We start from the raw sequence: 20,706 nt of genomic DNA, 5'->3' as shown, positions 1-20,706 counted from the left end.
AAAAATATTACGTAAATAGTTGCCCATCTAATAATTTGTGAATGTAATTACTTTCCAGTTAAATACATCCAATAAAATGTAATTACTTATTATGTTTCGATTATTTTTTTATATTTATTCTATTATTACTTTTATATTATATTTTATTGTTAAAAGTAGTATATATATATATATATATATCTATATATACTACTTTTAACAATAAAATATAATATAAAAGTAATAATAGAATAAATATAAAAAATAATATATATATATATATATATATATATATATATATCTAATCTTTCATATAACATTTATTTGAGTTTATTCCTTATTCTTCTCTGTAAATGTAATATCGTCGTCTTCCTCCACGACCCTTTCACTACTAAAAATTTGTTTTTTGTGTTAAACTAATATAAAATAGTATGACATTTGATTGCTATTAATCCTGATTAACAGTTTTAGTAAATATTACAAATTTAATATAGTTTGTATACAGTGGCGTGCCGTGACATTTGGTGATAGGGAAGCTGTGTTTCTGTAAGAAGCCGACTTCCAGGGGCAATCAGTTAATTGCACGTCAGTGATGGTTTAGTAGGATTCATTCGTATTCATTTGTTCGATAAGCCAGTAAAAACTGTAAACTTCTCTAAATGTATTTTTAATATCACAGTTACATTCCGAATCGCTAGCCACGACATACGAGCTAAAATTAAAAATAAATTATAAAAACTTACTCGGGGAAATAAAATGTGCGCTGGATATACATACCTGATACAATATATTGTTCAATTGTATTAATATACTTTTAAAGAAAATTATAATTAAATGTAGCTTTGTAAAAAAACGTACATAAAAATAACATAAAATATTCTTTACTTTTTAAATTTTAAAACAATTCATTTAATCAAATAGCTCGATACGAGTGGCTAATGGATGGAATCAGAGACGGTCCAGGTAGGTGTGCAGTGTTTACATGCCAAATCCCGAGGGTGCCGATACCGGTCAATGTCAAATGCCTCTTTTCTCGCATCACTAGTATATCTCAAAGACGCGACAGGGTTGTCGTAAATTTTCAACGTTTCTCACCATAGCTGTAAAAATCTAAATATGTTAAACTTAACAGATTGTCCGTTGTTCGTTTTCTAACTAATTCGTTTTAGGACAGTGTCCACGAAAATTTCCAAAATTTACAACTTTTTAGTCACTCTCATTGAACTAGAAAAATTTCTGTCTTTATTATCTAATATTACGAAGAAATCAGTCCCCACTGTACTCGGCTAGAGATTGGTTCGGTTAAGCTTTTGTTTAAAATTCTGGCTCTTTCGGCAGGGTTTTATTTATGTCCCTAATTCCCTAATCTCTTAATTATTTAATTACTTCTTAAGTAGAAATAAGTTGAAACCAGTTATTTTGTACTTGAATATCTGAGTCTTGGGAAAAAAGTGGAAAGACAAATTTTTATGACAACGGATACGTAAATCGTAAATTTAAGGAAAATAAATTCTAGAGCTTTTATTGTATCTTGTACGTCTCATTCATGAAATTTGGTTGTAAATGATGCTGCCAAAGTAACAGTTAACTTTTTAACATTATACAAGAATTGTACACGTTTTTTCGACATCCCCTTACAGATGGGACATACTAAATCGTAATATCACTGGTTTAACATTGAAATCCGTAAGTAATATAAGATGGGCGAGCGGAATAAACGCAGAATAAATATATCAAATATTTTAATGGATTTTTTAAAACTCCTGTCAACTATACAGAAAACTATCATAAAAACATGCCAGTAAACTCATATCTGTCGGGTTAAGTTATAAATCTAGTCTACTCATGATTCACATAATCGGGCGAGGGCGGCCAAATATCTAGCAGGCAGGCGGCTAACAGCCCAGAACCTGTCCGGAATATAAAATTGGAAGCTTTATACGTATATAGCTTCCACCAGCTAAACCGTGAGGTTGGTGCTCTGTAAAGCGCATGCGCCAATGCCTATAATCTGGCTGCTGACTCGGTTTCGACATTCCTTCCGCCACTGATATTCGAATATACAATAGCAATCTTATCGTTTTTTTTACATGTAGTATAGAAATTTGTAATAAGATATATAATGCGGTTATAATAAAATATTAATTTTAATTAATTCAAAGTATGTTAAAATATGAAAATTTATATTTTAGAAAATACAAGGGAAGGTCATTGGAAGGTGGAAGCGGCGCTTCCACCGCTTCCAATGACGGCACGCCATTGTTTGTATACTTTTAGCGTAATTATTAACTACATTTTATTAATATTAAAAGACACTTCAACAGTTCCCTTTCGGTTGACAAAATTTTTGTTGATGGCGTTACTTCCAATTTCTTTCAATGCTGAATTATTTTTGTATGCTACTTAGTGTTAAAAGCTACAGGTTTTTTGTAATTTAAACCCTTAGTGTCACCGTTGGTAAACCCTTAGGTATACCAACGATCGAAATCTGCTGACAAACGCATCTTTTAAAGACGATTAAGATCATATTTTGTTGTACAAACTTTTCTTTATTCTAATAAATGCACTACTGTGCCTTTTGTTTTATATTTCTCATTAATTTAACATTATAACCGAATTACTTTAAAATTTAGATTAAATGCTTATAGTTATAAATGTATTATCTAAATTTACAAACATGCATGTTTTATTTCTAATTTTAAAATGCAAAGTTATTTAACAATAATATATAAGTTACTGTATGTAAAATATGCGATCAATACTAATTATTGTCATATAACTTTAGATTTTAAAATTAGATTAGTTATATAAGACATAAATGTTTGTAAATGTAGATATTAAGTTCATAGTTTTATAGCATTTAATCTGAATTTTAAAGTAATTCGATTATTTATTATTTCATTTGTTCTGTTTTTACGGAGTGAACATCGAGAAATAAATCGTCGATGTCAAATATTAACTGGGATTTGGATATAGAACGTTACGATGTTAGAAAAGCGTAACTAGGAAGTTGTCAAACTGTAGTTCGCGAGCTGTTTCGAAGTGACAAGAGTTAATCACGTGTTAATAATAAGACATCGTTTGCTGTATCACGTGATTAGTGCAAAGAGAACGGATTCTTCCGCAAGAAGAAAAGCTGCACGGAACGCGTCAGAGTGACGTTGAAATTGGGTCACGTGATACGTTTCGCGTGCATCCGCTGTCTAGTGTGCACCTCCACGACGACTGCAAGCTTAAGCAATGGCGTTTCGAACGGGGGCACAATCGGTAAGTAGTTCTATGATTTTTTGTTTATAGCTCTTTATATACGGGTCGGACGGAAAAACGTTATGCGTTTTCCGAACGACTATTAAATATACATTCTTTTTAATATAACATAATTTAAAAAATTCATATTCCCTTAATATGCACAATTACCAAAAACAGTCCACAAACATAGACGAGAAGTCGAAAAAGGTGAAGGGCACGTGTTCGAACCGGTCTTTATATTACACTGGACTCCCTCTGGTGGCGATCGGGTAAACTCCGGGTCTGGTCGCCCCGAGTGCCGAAGGCACGAGGAGTTATACCCTACTCACAGTGTACATTTTAAGCCAGCTTAAGGTATGAAATATGAACGGAACTGACTTAACGTTAAACCGGTTTAACTACCAACAACTGGCTCAGCTTAAATCGCTTCAAGCTTTCCACAAGTTCAAAAATAATGGCGGAAGCAGATGTACAGGTACAAATGTTCAAACAAACGATACTCTTCTCTGTTAGCATGTATATGCTGCTTCGGTACAAAAAGTTTAAATAATAATATAATTTCTTGTTTGCGAAAAAAATATATATATAAATTTCTGTCAAAAAATCCATTCTTATCACAGTTCTATCGCTAAAGTGTTATAAACATTGAGAGAATCGTGCTGTCAATAACAACGACATCACTGATAATAAATGTTAATAATTCCTAACTGACGTCTTATGCATTTCAAATAAGTTATTTATATTTTAAATTACTAAATATAAATTAATTTATGATGATTTACGAAAAATAAGCAAAAGTTTGATTTTCTTTAAAATGTAATGTTGAGTACACCCACTTGAGGGCTAAGCGAATTAAATATCCCGCTTTAATTACCTAGTGTGAACGAGTAGTTAATCTTGTTTTCGACAATGCGACTTAACTTAATTCTGCTTAAATCTTAATCCCGCTTAAAATGTACAGTGTGAATAGGGTATTACGTTAAGCAACTTTCCTTAGCCATATAGAGTAGGCTACTATTACAGTAGAACATCGATTATCCGACTTAATTGGGGACTGGGGTTAACTGAAAAGTATGAAAAAATATATTATTAGTATAGTGTATTAGGCCTGGTTTAAATACTAGCCTCCCTTTCATGGTCGAGCCAGTGCTGCCAGCTAAAACATACAAAAATTTAACAAAAATAGTATTAAAGTAGTCTAGACAAAACCAAATATTGTAGTTCCACATCACTAGCAGACATTTGAATTTGCCGACTAGAACGCGGTCGGTTAATCAAGAGTCGGATAATCGATTAAAATAAAATATTTTAAGTCTCTATGTAGTGTTGTCACACATCTTACAGTAATTTATATATTACTGTTATATAACTTCAGATTTTAAAATTAGAGAGATTAGTTATATAAGACATATATGTTTGTAAATTTAGATATTAAATTTATAGTTTAATTGCATTTAATCTGAATTTTAAAGTAATTCGATTATTTATTATTTTATTTGTTCTGTTTTTACTAAGTTAACATCGAAAAATAAATCGTCGATGTCAAATATTAACTGGGATTTGGATATCGAACGTTACGATGTTAGAAAAGCGTAACTAGGAAGTTGTCAAACTAGTCCGCGAGCTGTTCGAAGTGACAAGAGTTAATCACGTGTTAATAATAAGACATCGTTTGCTGTATCACGTGATTAGTGCAAAGAGAACGGATTCTTCCGCAAGAAGAAAAGCTGCACGGAACGCGTAAGAGACCAAGTCACGTGACTGAGTGACGTTGAATTGGGCCACGTGATACGCTTCGCGTGCATCCGCTGTTCAGTGTGCACCTCCACGACGATGGCAAGCTTAAGCAATGGCGTTTCGAACGGGGCACAATCGGTAAGTAGTCCTATGATGTTTTATTTACAGCACTTTATATACGGGTCGTCCGGAAAAACTTTATGCGTTTTCTGAATGGCTATTACATATACCTTCTTTTTAAAAAATAATAATTAAAGAAACTCATACTCCCTGAACTTCGTACCCGCGCTCGAACTCAGTTCGAGCACTTTACATAGCGTTAAAATAAACGGTCTTTTGGGCCCTGGGGAAAAAAATTTTTTCTTTTTTGAACTTTCGGATATTTCTGTCCACAAATTTTTTGAAAAATTTTTACCCGCGCGAAAAAATTTTATTGCGATTTTAATTAACCTTTAATCACGCGCGATTAACGCTTAATTGTTTTTTATGGGATTTTTTTATGTAACTTCATTCATCCTTCTAATTTCTAGTGCACCGATTTTACTTCGGTAAAGTTATTTAAAGCTATTTTCTGATGTCAAAAACAACATCCAATAGTTTTTTAATTTTTTTAATTAATATATTTTATTATATATATGTTTAATTAAGTCGGGGGTCGGAAATTTCAATTAAAATCGTAATTTTAAAAAAATATTTAGAAATGTACAGCCATCTAGTATTTACCCTACTTTTTACCCTACTCCTCCTGAGACGTTTATGAGAATGTCCCGCGAAAGACGACACCAGCTGTTCTCAAGGTCATCCAGATGTGTAAACAATGACTCATAGGTGTCAGATTTCGCACAAAGGCGAGACAAAGGAAATTGTACTTTCAAGCTTTTTCTTCAAAATTAACACATTTCTTTAATTTTTTTTTCGTTTTTATGTTTAATTACATTAAAATTAATAATTAATTTTAAAAAGTAGGAAAAAAGGGGTTAAACTGCATAATTAAGAGTATAATAAATGTCCGAATATTAATACTTCTCAGTCCTAATGATCTACAGTCACTTCTTGACTTACGTCCGAAACGCGTATCCGAACCCTGTCGTAAGTCGCAAAGTGACTGTATTGACTAATGGAGGCATTACTTTGACCGTAAACTGCTGAATGTATGTATAAATTTATAATTTATGAAATTTCTATTTATTATAATATAATTCTATTTTAATATATTTACTGTTACATGTAACATACAAAATTCATACAGGATAAATTCATATATTGTAAGAATGCTATTATTCCTCAACAACAATCAAATGAACAAAATGTTGAAACAAAAGTAATGAACACGAAGTACTAAACTTCAAAATTATCACATTGAAAAATCACTGGTAAGATCATCATCAGAACCTTCCTCACTAGAATGCTTTTGTATGGTTGAAGCAGATGATGGTTCTCAAGGGTAACATTTTATCGTTGTTGCTTTTTAGTAGCTCCTTTGCTAATAACAGTGCTTCGCAGGAATCGGTAAGAACTCGATTTTGTAGTTTAGTTTTATTAAATTTAATTGCAAAAAAGTACGTTTGACTGCTGTACTTGTATGAGAAAGCAATAAAAACATCTATTTACTGCCAAAATAAAGTAAAAAAATACAGAAATATAGAATAAAAATGAATGTTTTGAAAGATACTAAATTGAAAGGAAAGGTATTAAGATTAGGATTTCATGAATAGTACTAGGAAAATGGTGTTGGTATCTTGGTACTGAAACAAGTAAAAAGGTACTGGATTAGTACAAAAGTACTAGGTGGAACAACACTGGTGCCGCATTTGTAGGCCCAATTCTGTTTCTCGGCGTCGCCGCTAGAGGCGCCTCGATCTAGTTTCGCCGTTCCTTCCACTAGCTCTATACGATAGATTCGACCAATCACCAGTTTGAAAGGAAAATTGCTGACGTCAGTGTTGGAGGTTCTATTGTCTGTCTCAATAACTACCATCTATTACGTGTACAGTGGTAGACGAGATCGTGTGTTTAACAAAGACAGAACAGTAACAAAATGGCTCCCATGACGATTCCCGTTTGTCGATATTTTCTTCAAGGAAACTGTAAATACGGAAGCTACTGTTGGTATCAGCACCCTGGTAAGTTCAATGGGTTCTTTTTATACATAGATCAAGTAAAAAAAAACTATAGGTTTATGGAACCGATTCACGATTGAATTTTAGTCTTGGCGTACTTATATAGTTTCGAGTGGAATACTCGAAATTTTATTTGTTCGTATTAGCTGGAGTATTTGTAAAAGTTGGCATACATTCAAAATATTTTGAATACGAATTGCGATAATGAATGTCGTCCGTTGTTGCTCGTTTCATTGCGTTATGGTATAAAGGGCCGCGTTTCTTTATGTAGCAAAAATGGCGTCACTGAGACTACTACTTTTTGAACGATTCGTTACTAACGCGTTTAACTCGTTCGACTTTACGAACGTACCCTAAATGGTCAGGGGTCGTGTGAGAAGTCATTTACAGTGTCGCCAGTGAATAACGATAACTTATTTCGATTTATGAGTTTTACTGAATGTCGATTTTCTGGATCTCTACATTATAGCAGCTTTAGAATTTAACGAAATTATAAAGGGCGGAATTAGAAAACAGTCTTTGTTGCGAAAAAGAATGCTGGTAGTTGCCTTTTTTGTATTATTCTGATAATGGGATTAGATTAGTTGTGTAACCCTTTGTGATTTTAGTTTTTAAATTCGAAATTATAAAATCATCATATGGATCAAGGACGACGCCAGCCAATGGGCCAGAGTGGGGGCAAGATAATGTAAATTGATAGAGGATATGAATTGTATGTAGGTAAAATAAAAACGATTCATAAAGTTTTAATCGTTTACTATGTACTGTACAGGAAAGGAATATCGTAATTAAAACATTTTTTCAACTTACAAGAAGCCTAAGAAGATTATTTTAATTAAAACTTAGCATTTAAATAATTTTTTCGAATTTCTAGGGAGGGCAGCTGTCCCTCTTCCCCCCTCGCGACGCCCTTGATATGGAGTATGAAATTTTTACTTCTATATAATTGCGACTTCCTTTATACGATAGATATTAGCTTTCCTAACAGTGCTATGAAATAGTGTTCAAACATTATATTAAAAATTGTATTATACAGTCATACTTAGATATAACGCCACCATTTGTTTGACTTTGAAATCGGTACTTAGTGGCAAACGTTATATTATAGGCAAAGGCAGATATAGAATGCTAGAACCGGAGGTAGGTTGTTCCTGGTCGGAACTGTTCCGCATCGATTGTTAAAACGGTTTCAGTTGGAACTTCCAACGCGTTCTTCATTAATAAATTCAAAAATGAATTTTCTTCGGCTTTAAAAAACAGCGATGATATTTTGAATAAAATAAATTGTTTAAATAACAGCAGTAGTAGGCATTATTTCAGACATTCTAAATAAATTTTTATCAGAAAACCGATAGGACGAACAAACAGTACTTATTAGTTAGGTAACTTCAATAAATTATAAAATTTTGCAGTTTATAAATTGTTCAACATACTCATTAATTATTTTGACTTATAGTGAAATACAGAATATACAAGATTTACATATATAATAATAAATGTAAATTGAACGTTTAAATATATATTAAAAGCAAAATGTTCTGTCCCGCCACACACAGCGTAAATTTAAAAATTAATTTGATTTACAATTTTAAAACAACTTTTAAACGGTTTTATGAAGCTAATTTTAAATTGATTTGATTTTACTTTTAATTAATTTTATTTTATGTTTTGGTTTTTGTGTTTAATGACAGGGTTTTAATTATTATTTTATTATTTTTAGTTTTAATTTATTTAGTATTATTTATATTTTAATAATTTTTATTTGTTTATTTTTTTGCATTAAGTTTGTCACTCTTTTTACACCCTTAATTACAGGTTTTTCTAATTAATTGTGACTCTTTTTACTTTTTCGACTGTTATACAGAGGGAAAGTGTGGCAATCCGGCAAAAAATGACCCTCCCTCAGATTTTTACATTTTTGGGCTTAGGACACATTGAAACGCCGAGAAATGCCAAAAAAACTTCGGGGGTAATTTCTGTAATTAAATTTTGGTTGTTAAAAATCGAGGGGTAGGGGATAAATGGGGGTCGGGTGTATTTCTAGTGGAATCGGACTTAATAACGATTTTACTGTTATTAGCATTTACAAATTTTTTATAAAACCCACCCCTTGGCTCAAAATTAAGCTTTTTGATATTATATATTAGTAAAAAAATCTAAAATTTTAAAAAATAAAATATGATAACAGATGGCGCCACCAAACTTTAAATGTCGCCGGGAAAGTTGAGCCACTCATTGACACACGATAACTATAGAAATTGTTTGTGTTGCTTCGCATGAAAGGTAATCAAATTTAAATTTATTTTGATTGTTTTAGTAATTTCGTTAATGTTTATTTTAAAAATTTGTCAGTTTTTTAACAATTTTCAAAAATTTTAATTATAAGCGAGTTAGCATTGATTGAATTGTCGGGATAGTATTAATGTTTACTAGGTAGTAAACATTAATACTAAAGATACAGTAGCTATAAGCTTTAATAAATGATGATTTTTTCCAACTCAATCACTACCGGGTACTGTATTACATTGGTTCTTAATCCGTGGAACTTGGGTGCTCCATGAAGCCACCTCAAGTGTTCTGCGAAAAAACAAATATATAATTGAAAATTGTTTCAAAAGAAAAATCAATACAATAAAATTTTTGTATAGGAATGTAATTAGCAAACGCCAATGTCGTCATCTACTACACCGAGCACGCTTGATTTCAAAAAGGTTTGCCACCCCTGCTTTAAAGCTGACGTGTTGTAAGTGTTCTGCGGATAAAAATGTGAAAGTTTAGTGTTCCCCGACTTCTAAAAGATTGAGAATTACTGCTGTAGTAGATTCGCTCTCAAAATTCTTGGTACATCAAGTAGTCATTATGCTGAGGAAAAAGAAAGATTGTACAGTATACAGGGTGTCCCAAAAAGATGTACTAACTCTTTGAATGTCAAATATATAAATATTTTTTGTTAAATAGACGTGTCTCGACAAACACACAGTCCTAAGAACTTAAATCAATAAACAAATAAATAAATACACATTAATTTTAAACCTATTACTAAATTAAAAAAACATATTATTAATCGTCTATCAAAGAGTGAGTACATCTTTTTGGGACACCCTGTATATGTATATATAGATATTTTTCTATTTGTTTATAATAAAAAATAAATATGTAACATAACATTTTGTACTTTCAGTGGAAATCAAAAATTAAACTGTAAAATTAAAAAAATTACATAAATATATTCTTAGAAAGTATTGTAATCAGCCTTGACCCCATGACATTCAGTGTAACAATAAAAAGTTGGTAGTAAGAGAGTTAAAATATGTCGCACCTTAAAAGATTCTGGGTACGTAATTTTTTTAATTCCGGTGTGGGGAGTAGTAAGTTAGTTTAAAAATGAAAGGTATTATAATTAATATCTTATGAAACAGATAGTAAATGATTTTCTGAACAGATATTTCTGAAATTTATTTCAGTAAAATAATTAGCAAATTATCTGTGAGTTATATTATAGAGCAAACTTGTGTATCTACAAATAAACACAATTGTTTGTATATATTTGTGATAACCGTATATCCTTTATTTCATTGCCCTGTACTTTAGATTAACTTTTTCCCCCTAAAATGGCCAGTTTGTCCTTTATGTTGTAAATTGAAGTAATAAATATATTTATTCCAGCACACAACACCAATATTAAATTTACTAGATTTATTTTATGCAATTTATAAATTTTAATCAACCTGAATGTATTACTTAAATAGCTGGGCAGCTCTTTTTTTAGAAATGAAAGTAATTGATTGGGTAGTATTATGAGAAATCCCTCTAAGTAGGAATATGGCTGAAAACATTTTGTTTATTTTCAGTTCTAGTTTTTACATATATAAAAATCTAAGATTATAATAAAAGTTCAGTTACATAATAGGTGCCAACTCTGTGGTATCTTCAAGTTAAAGGATAAAAATGATTTTTATCCTTCACTTTGGGGACCTGGCATCACTTAAAATATTATTGGGTGGACTGAACTGGTTCTGGCCCATAGAGTTGACACCCTTGGTTATATGTATATTTTAATTATCTTGTAAGTCATGCACCATAAATTCATCATAATGAAACAAGTAAGTCCTATGAAGTTTTGTAATTCATTTTTATACAGTCAAGTAAAATTAAAGAAAAATATAATGTATATATTCTTTATTATAATAGATTTTAAGGTTTAAAAATTTTAAAAAATTGAAAACATTTATTTGAACTTATTCGGTGCAGTTTTTTATATTTTGTTTAAGATTTATTGCTTAAGTTAAATGAATTGAATAATTTTTCCGTTACAGAAGAAAATCCTAAGCATCGATTTGGTGTGAAGCATTTTAAAAAGTATCACTATGAAAATGAAAAACCTTCCACTATGCAATATGCCATTTTATATGGACACAAATAAAATTTACTTTGGCTTCAAGAAAGATGAAGTGAAAATAGATCCCAATAGCAAATTTACATTAATATTACCTCCAGGATCAGCATGTAAAGAGTATCAACCTGAAGAACTGTAAGTAAATTTCAATTTGTAATTTTTCACTATAGATTATAATTTTTTTTAAAGCAGTAAGTAAATATAATTATTTATTTTAGTAATAATATTAAAGAAGATGTAACAGCCTGGGATCAAGGAAATATGTGGTCTTTTATATGTTACTGTTTAAGAAATAGAAATTGTTTAACATGTTTCGAAGATATATCTTTAGAAGAATTACGATGGGGTATGATTGAAGCCAAACGTTATGCAACAGTACTTCCATACGTAAGTATTATATTTATAAATATTTGTTTTATTAAAATATTTCTTACATTTTAAAATATTTTAAAAGATCAAAATATTATTTATTGACCAAAAACATTTGTACGTAAAACTAAATTTTGCTAAAAGTGTAAAAGAGGTATGGCTATATACTTTGATCTTCCTATTCCAGTTACATAGCACATAGATTAATGTGACTAAAACAGCCATAATGCAGTGCTGACTAAAATGTTAACCTGATTTCTGCTGAAAACAAGTTCTTTACTTTGCTAAAAAAAATGAGCAAGATTTTTTTATTTTGCTATTTTAAGTGAGAATTTTCTTACATTGACTGAGATAACTGGAATAAGTCTTTATTGAAGCTCTAGAAAATTATTAAAAGAAAATACTAAGAACTTGTTCAGATTGAAAAACAGATTATTATAATAATATTTATTGTTTGATTAACAAATCAATGTTAACATCACCATGAGTGCTCTTATGCTCTGGTGCTTACAAGAGAAATACAATACAGCTAGTTCAGGGAGATACAGAAAGCATTTTCAAACAAGTAGAGATGAAATTCAGAATTGGTTATAAGAAATGATGTAGAGAGTCTTATTAGACAGATAGTGAAACCTCCATTAACGAACACTCCCGAATAGCAGACATCTCTACTTAACGGACATTTTTACTATCCCCAGACTTATCAAATAGGACATTTGTTATATTCACCTCTAAATAATGGAGATGTCATTCTTTGTAACCAACCTTACGAAAATGCAATGTCCTGCCTTTAATATTCCAAAAGAATGAAATATTTTAAAACAAAATCAAAGAATCAGTTCAAATATTTTTTCAAACAACAAATTTTGACTGTAGGGATCAAATAAAGACTGGCTTAAAATAGGAATAGAAGAGGAGGGCAGGTTATAAAACATTGAACAATATTTTTTATCTGTTAGAGAAGTTTAATCTGGTTAAGTTGTCAAGTACCATTTATCATCATACACATTAATGTTATTAAACTTCTGTCTTATTGTTGTAATTAAACTTATGATACTTAAAAAACTATAAAGTTTTCTGAAGTTTCATTTGACAAGAACCATATTATAGTAGTAATGAAAAAGAAACTTAAGATCATAAATGATGTCATAATATTTTTGTTTTGTAATATTTGTTTATGTTAATATGATAGAATCCCACACATGAATTTATTTAATTATAAAAAATGTTTCATATTAATATTTGAATTAGCAAACTTTAAGTTTAGTTTAATTATCAGTTCCAAATTTGTTTACTCAAACATGTTTTGTACACGTTCTAATCATATATTAACAATATCTTAATAATTGTAGTACTTTACATGCTTTTAATATAAAATTGCTTTTATTTAATTTTATCCTAAATAAAATATTTATTATTTACACTTTTTTAGAGCCCTAATGAATCAAATGTATCTTCGACAAATTTCCAAAACACACAGAACGTTCTAGCTCCAACATCTTTCAAACTTCCAGGTAAGAATATAACGTAATTTATATTTTAAACTTTATGCTAATGTAGTTCATTTAAATCAGGAGTTTCTACTCTGGTCTCTAGTAACTTCGATAGGTCAATTGAGAGAGCCAACAAATCACTAATGATTATTTGGAGGATATTGGACAAATTTACTTATATTTCAACATAAGTAAATTTCTTCAATTAGATGATAACTAATATATCTAAATTCAAATAAAGCAAAACACAATTTTGAATTTTGATTCATGTTTAGTGAAAATGAATAATTCTTATTAAGCATAAAAATCATCTTGATTTTTTTTCCTCCTGTTTTAATTTATTCCCATTTTGTATCAGTATAAGAGATCAGTGAATTAAATCTATGTTTGGAAAGGGATCAAATAGCAAGAAAAGTTGGAAACTCCTGATCAAAATGATATTGAGAAACAAGGCAATAAATGAAATCACATGTTGAAAATAATAGACTGGTTTTAATGTATTCGACAGATAATTTAGTATAACCGTTCCTGTCGTAAAGAATTTATAAAACATTCACATATTCAGAGTTTTGCTTTTTATAATTCATTCTCATCAATTTGAAATGAAATAAATTCAAAAACATTTTATAGGTCAAAACAAAATAAATACAGCTGTTTGATTTTGAGTAGGTACGATTAAAAACTTAACTACGGTAAATTTCCTTTAATTCAAATTTTTTGAAACAGTAATCAAAAATTGTAATTAATAAGTGTTATCGATATATTTGCAATACTGTGCATTATATCACTGTAGTCAGTTAGTAATGTAACTAAAGATTATACATTGTTGTACACTATACTATCATGAAATTTTTTGAGCTCATTTCTTGTAATAATAAATTCAGTAGTATAATCTTGGCTCAGTAAAACTTCTGTATAGAATTGGTCATAATAAATGACTGTGTAGCAGGGCTGTAGAGTCGGAGTTGGAGTTGGGAGGAATTCCTGGCTGGAGGAGTCAGAGTCGACACATTTTTCCTGACTCCAACTCCAACTCTGGAATTTTAAATTTAATTTAGTTTTTTTATTTAAATGAAAGAAAATTTATTTTATATTTAATAATTTTTAAAAATGTTTTTATATTTTGTTATAATTCATTTATTTTAAATACAAACTGCAACAATTTAATTTATTAAATATGTATCAATAGTTTTCTTTGTAGTATTTGTGTTTAGTAGTTAAATTATTTTGGTCCAATTGAATTTGAATATTTTTGATTCATTCCTTTATATCCCCACTCTAAATAAGTAGGGGAAGGTGGGGCAGGATGAGGACTTTAAGGTTCGAAAAGTCATAAGATGGCAACCACTTTGATGGGAACGATAACTTTTCATTCTGAGCAACTACATTTGATAATATATAATACAAAATTGAATTTTTGAAAAACTTTTTAGAAACAAGAAAATTTAATATTTTAAAATTACATGTAAATGAACCATCTTGCCCCACCCATGGGGTAAGATGGGGATGTTATTTTTATATACAACATGGACAAATTAAAATGGTTAAATTGTCGTTTTCTTTAATGTTGGCACAAGAGCAGTGTGCCCATTTATCACAATGGCTACATTTAGCCCAACTCTCTGTAGATGCAGAGTATATAACCCTCCACAATAGAAGCATTCTGTATCATTTGTCTTTTGTTTCTTGTTAAGCCTACCCTTGCCGATGCCTGTAACTTTTGATTTTACGGAATTTCTTTTGGTAAGCAATGACCGTTTTCCTGGGGGTGCTGAATTGCTGTTTATCATTTTCGTTGTTCCATCAGCTGCTGCTTGTATGGTATATCTGTTAGAGTTGCTGTTTTCCCTCTCCTTCTGCTATTTTCGATTTTTTTCTTGGTTCCAACATGTGGAATTGGCATTATTTCTATTGAAGAGACTCGAGTAAAAACTGAATTAGTAAACCTACTTGTAAGTGGTGTAATCAGTGATCATTTCCTCACCCAGATTAGGCATACCTTTACCTTCATGGTTTTGGTTGTTCCAAAATAAGAATCCTGGGTCTTACTTCCAAACAAAGAGAGCGATTCGGATGTTCTCTCGTTCCCTTTCGAGGTTGACATTCATTTTCCCAAATAACAGCTAGATGAAAGCAGGTTAACCACGAATAAACAGACGTCCCCATGGCCCCATCTTGCACCACCTTCCCCTACTCTAGTTTTCTGAATTAGCCAGACTAATTGATCAGAGTGTGTATTTTTCTTTTCTGAACAACGGGTGGCTGAAGTAGCTAGATTACAGACTTTTTAGTTGCGCTAACTTGTCTGGAAAGATGAAATTGAAGTGCAAAAACTGTACAATAAAGACATGTAGATGTAGAATTTCATCACTCCTCTTTTTCCTCTTATGAAATATTTGTTAAAATTATTTTTTTTATACAAATAAATATTAATGTAAGTTAAATATTAAAAATACTAACTATAAAAGTATTTGGGTAAATGCCCAGGGGTCCTTTTAGAGTTCAGAGTAGGGTAACCCCCTAGGAAGCAATATTCGAGCATCTCCACCTCCCATAAAATGACTGGGTGTTCAATTTTGTCGGAGTCAGTCTACTAAAATTATCAGGAGTCGGAGTCGAGTGTTTTTTTTTACCAATTATGCAGCTCTGCCGTGTAGTATATTCATATTCATTAGAAAAATCACCATGCTAACTTTCAAGTTAGACAATCTTCATCCTATATTAGTCTGAATTAGTGGGGGTTTACTGTATTTACTTTAACAAATTATTTGTGATCAGTGCTCTTTAATTTACCAAAAATAAAATTAACTTGAAAAATACTCAATTCATTCAGATGATTCCACAATTCCAGATGATCTTAAAAGGTACAGACTATATATCATATTGATGTGGCTATACTTGAAAACTTAAATGTTTTATCAGTGTTTAAATAGTAGTCTAATGATTTTATTGGAATTAACTGTATGCCTTCCTTTATCACACCTAAAGAATATCAAAATTTCTGAAATCTGAACTTTATGATAAACAAAATAAATATTTTTTTCTGGAAATAATGTTGGTTTTAAAATGATGTCTAAATATTTCCAGAATTATATTTGCAGAATGGAAATGCTATATATCGCCTGCCAGAGTCATCAAGCACAGAAATATAATTTAAAATTTTTTGCATTTTGATCATTGCATATTAGTTCTTTTCTTTAAATATAGATATTACAGGTATCCTTTGTACAACACAGTATCACTCTAACATGGTTTGAGAATTGGAGACATCTCCACGCAGAATGTCACAATTTTTAAGTGCAAACACTGTCATTTGATTTTTTATTATTCAAGCAAGCACACATATTATCTCATATTTGCCCATGGATTTTAAAATGTTGAAATTTTCAATGTTGTTTTGTGCCTTTTGCCCAGTTTTCTTTAATGAGAACTGATTGTACAACTTTTCTTTTTTGTCCTTGCTTCCTATTCTATTGATGGCTTTCCTAGTGCTAGTTGTTGGTGATAGTGATCTAAATTAATCCATAAGACTGTTGCTGTGTTTTGTTTTTATAGATTAAATTAAAAAGTACTACATCAAAAAACAATTATTAAAGATCTCCTTCGCAAGTGCAAGCACATGATAATATCAGATTTTATGAAAAAAGTAGATAAAACTCAAGATTATTGATTCTTCAGATTAAGGTCAACAGGAAAGTTTGGTTTATAATATTTTGCTAAAAAGATAGTATCCTCATTTAACAGTGTTTAGCAATGAAGAAAAAATTATTAATGTTCAATTTGATTGTGATTGTTATTCATATAATATTCATTCCTTTAATAAACATTTCTCTTAATCACAAAAAAGAATAGTATATTTTTGCTAACTGTTGGAACTTAGCCCTGTTTAGTGTAGCACAGATTTGCATAACACAGCACTTTTTCAGGACCTAATTACTGTGTTATATGGAAGATATCTAAGTTTATAATTTGATACTTAAAAATAAGGTCTGAAAATTAGGTGGGTCACTCTTTTGAAATTTTCCTTCAAGTTTTGTGCAAATCTGTCCATTTTATGTAAGGCCGAGACAAGTATCTGTATAATTTGTTGTATACAGATGTTTTCAAAATAGTGGGGCAAAGTTCAAGAGATGATTCTTCACTAGAAAATGAAAAAAAAAAAAACACATGTAAATATATGTCTGGAAATGTGCATGTTTTGAGAAATCAAACCTCTTATGACAGTGTCAGGTGCAAGACAGATTTTATTGCATAACTCTTGAAAGTTCCAGCTCAGTTTAGTATATGTCTCTTCCAATGACAGTGCAGACATGCTACTCCAGCACATCATCTGCACATTTGAAGGTTCTAAGCCCATTCACAAGGCTCGGAACCTTCAAAAGTATGTGGCAGTCCATGCTCCAACGTCTACATGTGGATAGATGCATATGACTAGCATTCTAAGTATTTCTTACGAAAACTCTCTTTCATCCCACACTATCATAAGAGGTTTTGATTTCTCAAAAAAATGATTTCTTCATTTTCCTGGAAGAATTATCCTTCAAAGTTTGTCCCACCATTTGTATTATTATTTTGGCTTATTATTGTTATGTTAAATATCTTTTCCTGTGACGTCGGCATAATTTAGCAGAAACCAAACTGCCGATTGTGATATAAAAATATCATATCAGTATTATATTTCCTGAATAATATAATATTTAAGTTTTAGTGGAATGAATGGTAACATGAAATTTCAATACTAATTATGATATGATCTGATAATTATATTTTTTGGTTATTAATTAGGAAAAATATTTATTAAGTTAAATTGTGGTGCCGAACATCTTTGTTTTATGATGTGTGAATATTTGCTGAAACTATTTGTTACTAGGAGGCTATGACTAAAGAAAAGAGATATAAAAGTTATTTTATATCATAAATAATTTTGCGAATCATAACTTTACAAAATCAAATAATTATTGCTCGGCTTGATTATGTAAAATTATCATCAGTAGGTTCTATTAATTACTTAAAACATTAATTCTATGTTAACAAGAAAGAAGAAATTCAAAAAGGAAATGTTTATTCTGGAGTTATGACTACAACTTATAAATAATTTTAATTATAGTTTTAATGGTATATATTTTCTTACATGCCGTGCTCTCTAGAATAAACAAAATTTAAATGTATTGTTTAATATTAATTAATGTCATATTATTATTATTATTATAGAAAAGAACTCTGGGACATTTTCGTCATCGGCGAATGGCTCCAGCGATAAATTTAGTCTTTCAAATTTATCCCGAAGAGAGCCATTTCAGCAGATTGAACCTGCAAATAACAATCAGCAAAATATCTTTAATAGCGGAAGCAGTGCCAAGTCGTTTTCTTTTACTTTAGCTGCAGCCGAAACGGAAACGGAGATGAATACTTTTTCAACAGACGTGCCGTCGTCGGAAGTTACTTTATTAAATAACTTCAACAGCAAATCCGAACAAGCTTTCGGAGAGAAATCGACTTCATCTAAGAGTAAATATACAGAAGTAAGTCAATTAAGCAAGATGGAGAAAGAACAGTTTATGGCACCAAAATTTGTTTTGGGTATGATTCCAACAAAACCTCCACCGATCGAATTGTGTTATTAAATTGAATTTAAATTCACTTTTGTTTATTAATGATTTAATAACTTCCGAATTTTACATCAACGAATTTGATTTATGTTTTAATTGATTTTTTTTAATTGTGTATATTCTTGTTAATAAATTTACTCGCAACACTTTATACAAAAATAAACTTCAAATTCTAATTTGTAATTTATTTTCACGTATTAAAGAATTTATTAGAAAAATCCATTTTTATTATTGTATTATTAATAAATACTGTCATATCCCGCAAGATTACCAAGACAAACAACTTTATTCACAAAACAAACATTCGAAAACTTGGAATTATTTTATAATTTATCCTAATATAACTTAAGTCCATCTTAAACTGGCGATGACCTCTACCCAAAATGAGATTCTCCATAAAAGTTTTGGCGCCGTTCCATACGTCCCAATAAATATAAAATTGGACTGCGCTAAGTGGCAATTTTTACCAAATGCTACAATTTTTAATACATTATTATCCGTATTTCAAAACATTTGATTATATGCTTAAATTAGTACTTCATTGGAAGTTTTGTTTACAAATTACATTGCTGTAATAATAATAAAGCACCTGACAAAACACAAAGACGAATAATAATACTGTTACTATTAAAAATTGACCTGGAACACAAATTACCATTCATATACAGTCAAACCTGTTTTTATGCGGGGGATAGGGACCGCATTAAAAAAAACGCATTAAAAAAAATCTCACGAAATTTCACGAATGGCTGTAAATAATAGTTTTCGCAACACAATTAAAAAAATAATTTTTTTATGCGGTCAACAGGGACCGCATAAAAAAAGTCTCACATAGAAAATAACTCAAAACCGTACGAAATTGAATTTATTGACAACAGACGTCAGCACTTGACTGCATCGTCTGGTCTATCGTCTGTTTTACATATTTTTGTCCAGGTGGTGTTTTGTTGACTTAAAAAGTAAATTATTTCATTTTTCGCATATTCATGCAATAATATTACTATAATAAGTGCATTTATGCTATAATAAGTTTATTTAGCTATAATAAGTCAACGTAAGACATGACGAATCGCACGAGACTAGTCTCCAAGTATACCGCACAAATTAAAAATTCGCATTAAAAAAATCGCACAAATAAAAATCGCACATAAAAAGAGCGCATAAAAACAGGTTTGACTGTATTTGAAGAACAATTATCTGAAATTTTTTTAGTTTATATAGTGAAATATATTTGGAGTCTAGTGTCTTCTGAGTAAATCTTATTTTGCTACTTCATCGCTAAGTTAAACTGTAGACATATTTTTGTGGGATTTTTCTACACGCAACTCGTAAATTTTTGTGTTCCAAGCGGCCTCGCCCAGACGGCTGGCCACGTGGAGTTTTCCGAGTTTTCTCCGTGTCTCTAGTAATAATTTGTAATGAGTACCAAAAGCACGTAGTAACCGACCAAGAGAAATACTGCGTGTCTGATAAGTAATCCTTTTTAAATTTAATACTAAATAATTTTTACTTTAAAAAAAGCAAAACATAGCAAGTTGGAATATTTTCTGAGTATTGCACTATTTTCGGGAAGTTTAATGTTAGCATTGGATTAGCTATTAATTAAAATAACGTTTTTGCCACAGAATAAATGGCTATTTACAGAGCTATACATCCACAAGAGCCGAATTATCGGGCTAGAGTTGGCTATAATAAATAAATAATTAATAAGACAATTTGACAATTATTTATTTAATTTAATTATAATTATTAAG

At 30.4% G+C, this 20,706-nt stretch overlaps 2 protein-coding genes across 2 annotated transcripts in view; one reads left to right on the top strand and one right to left on the bottom strand.

The window, feature by feature from the left end:
* LOC136968088 (uncharacterized) overlaps positions 1-20,706 on the bottom strand; it is a 67,791-nt gene that overhangs the window by 8,985 nt on the left and 38,100 nt on the right. The window lies entirely within an intron of this gene.
* On the top strand, positions 11,487-18,996 carry LOC136968087 (nucleoporin NUP42-like). Its single transcript, XM_067262051.1, has 4 exons — positions 11,487-11,616; positions 11,700-11,868; positions 13,283-13,364; positions 18,555-18,996. The coding sequence occupies exons 1-4, from the start codon at positions 11,495-11,497 to the stop codon at positions 18,965-18,967; spliced, it is 786 nt and encodes a 261-aa protein (XP_067118152.1). The 5' UTR covers positions 11,487-11,494; the 3' UTR covers positions 18,968-18,996.

This window comes from Centruroides vittatus, unplaced genomic scaffold (assembly GCF_030686945.1).
Source record: "Centruroides vittatus isolate TY-2023 unplaced genomic scaffold, ASM3068694v2 contig_1388, whole genome shotgun sequence".
Classification (NCBI taxonomy): domain Eukaryota; kingdom Metazoa; phylum Arthropoda; class Arachnida; order Scorpiones; family Buthidae; genus Centruroides; species Centruroides vittatus.
The sequence above is the reverse complement of the archived record's forward strand: the minus strand, read 5'-3'. Positions and strand labels throughout refer to the sequence as shown.

Bases quoted from the DNA above. Each gene is read 5' to 3' on its own strand.
- LOC136968087 (XM_067262051.1), top strand. From the start codon at position 11,495: ATGGACACAAATAAAATTTACTTTGGCTTCAAGAAAGATGAAGTGAAA. The intron at 11,617-11,699 runs GTAAGTAAATTT...TATTTATTTTAG, and splicing joins GAGTATCAACCTGAAGAACT to TAATAATATTAAAGAAGATG. The intron at 11,869-13,282 runs GTAAGTATTATA...ACACTTTTTTAG, and splicing joins ATGCAACAGTACTTCCATAC to AGCCCTAATGAATCAAATGT.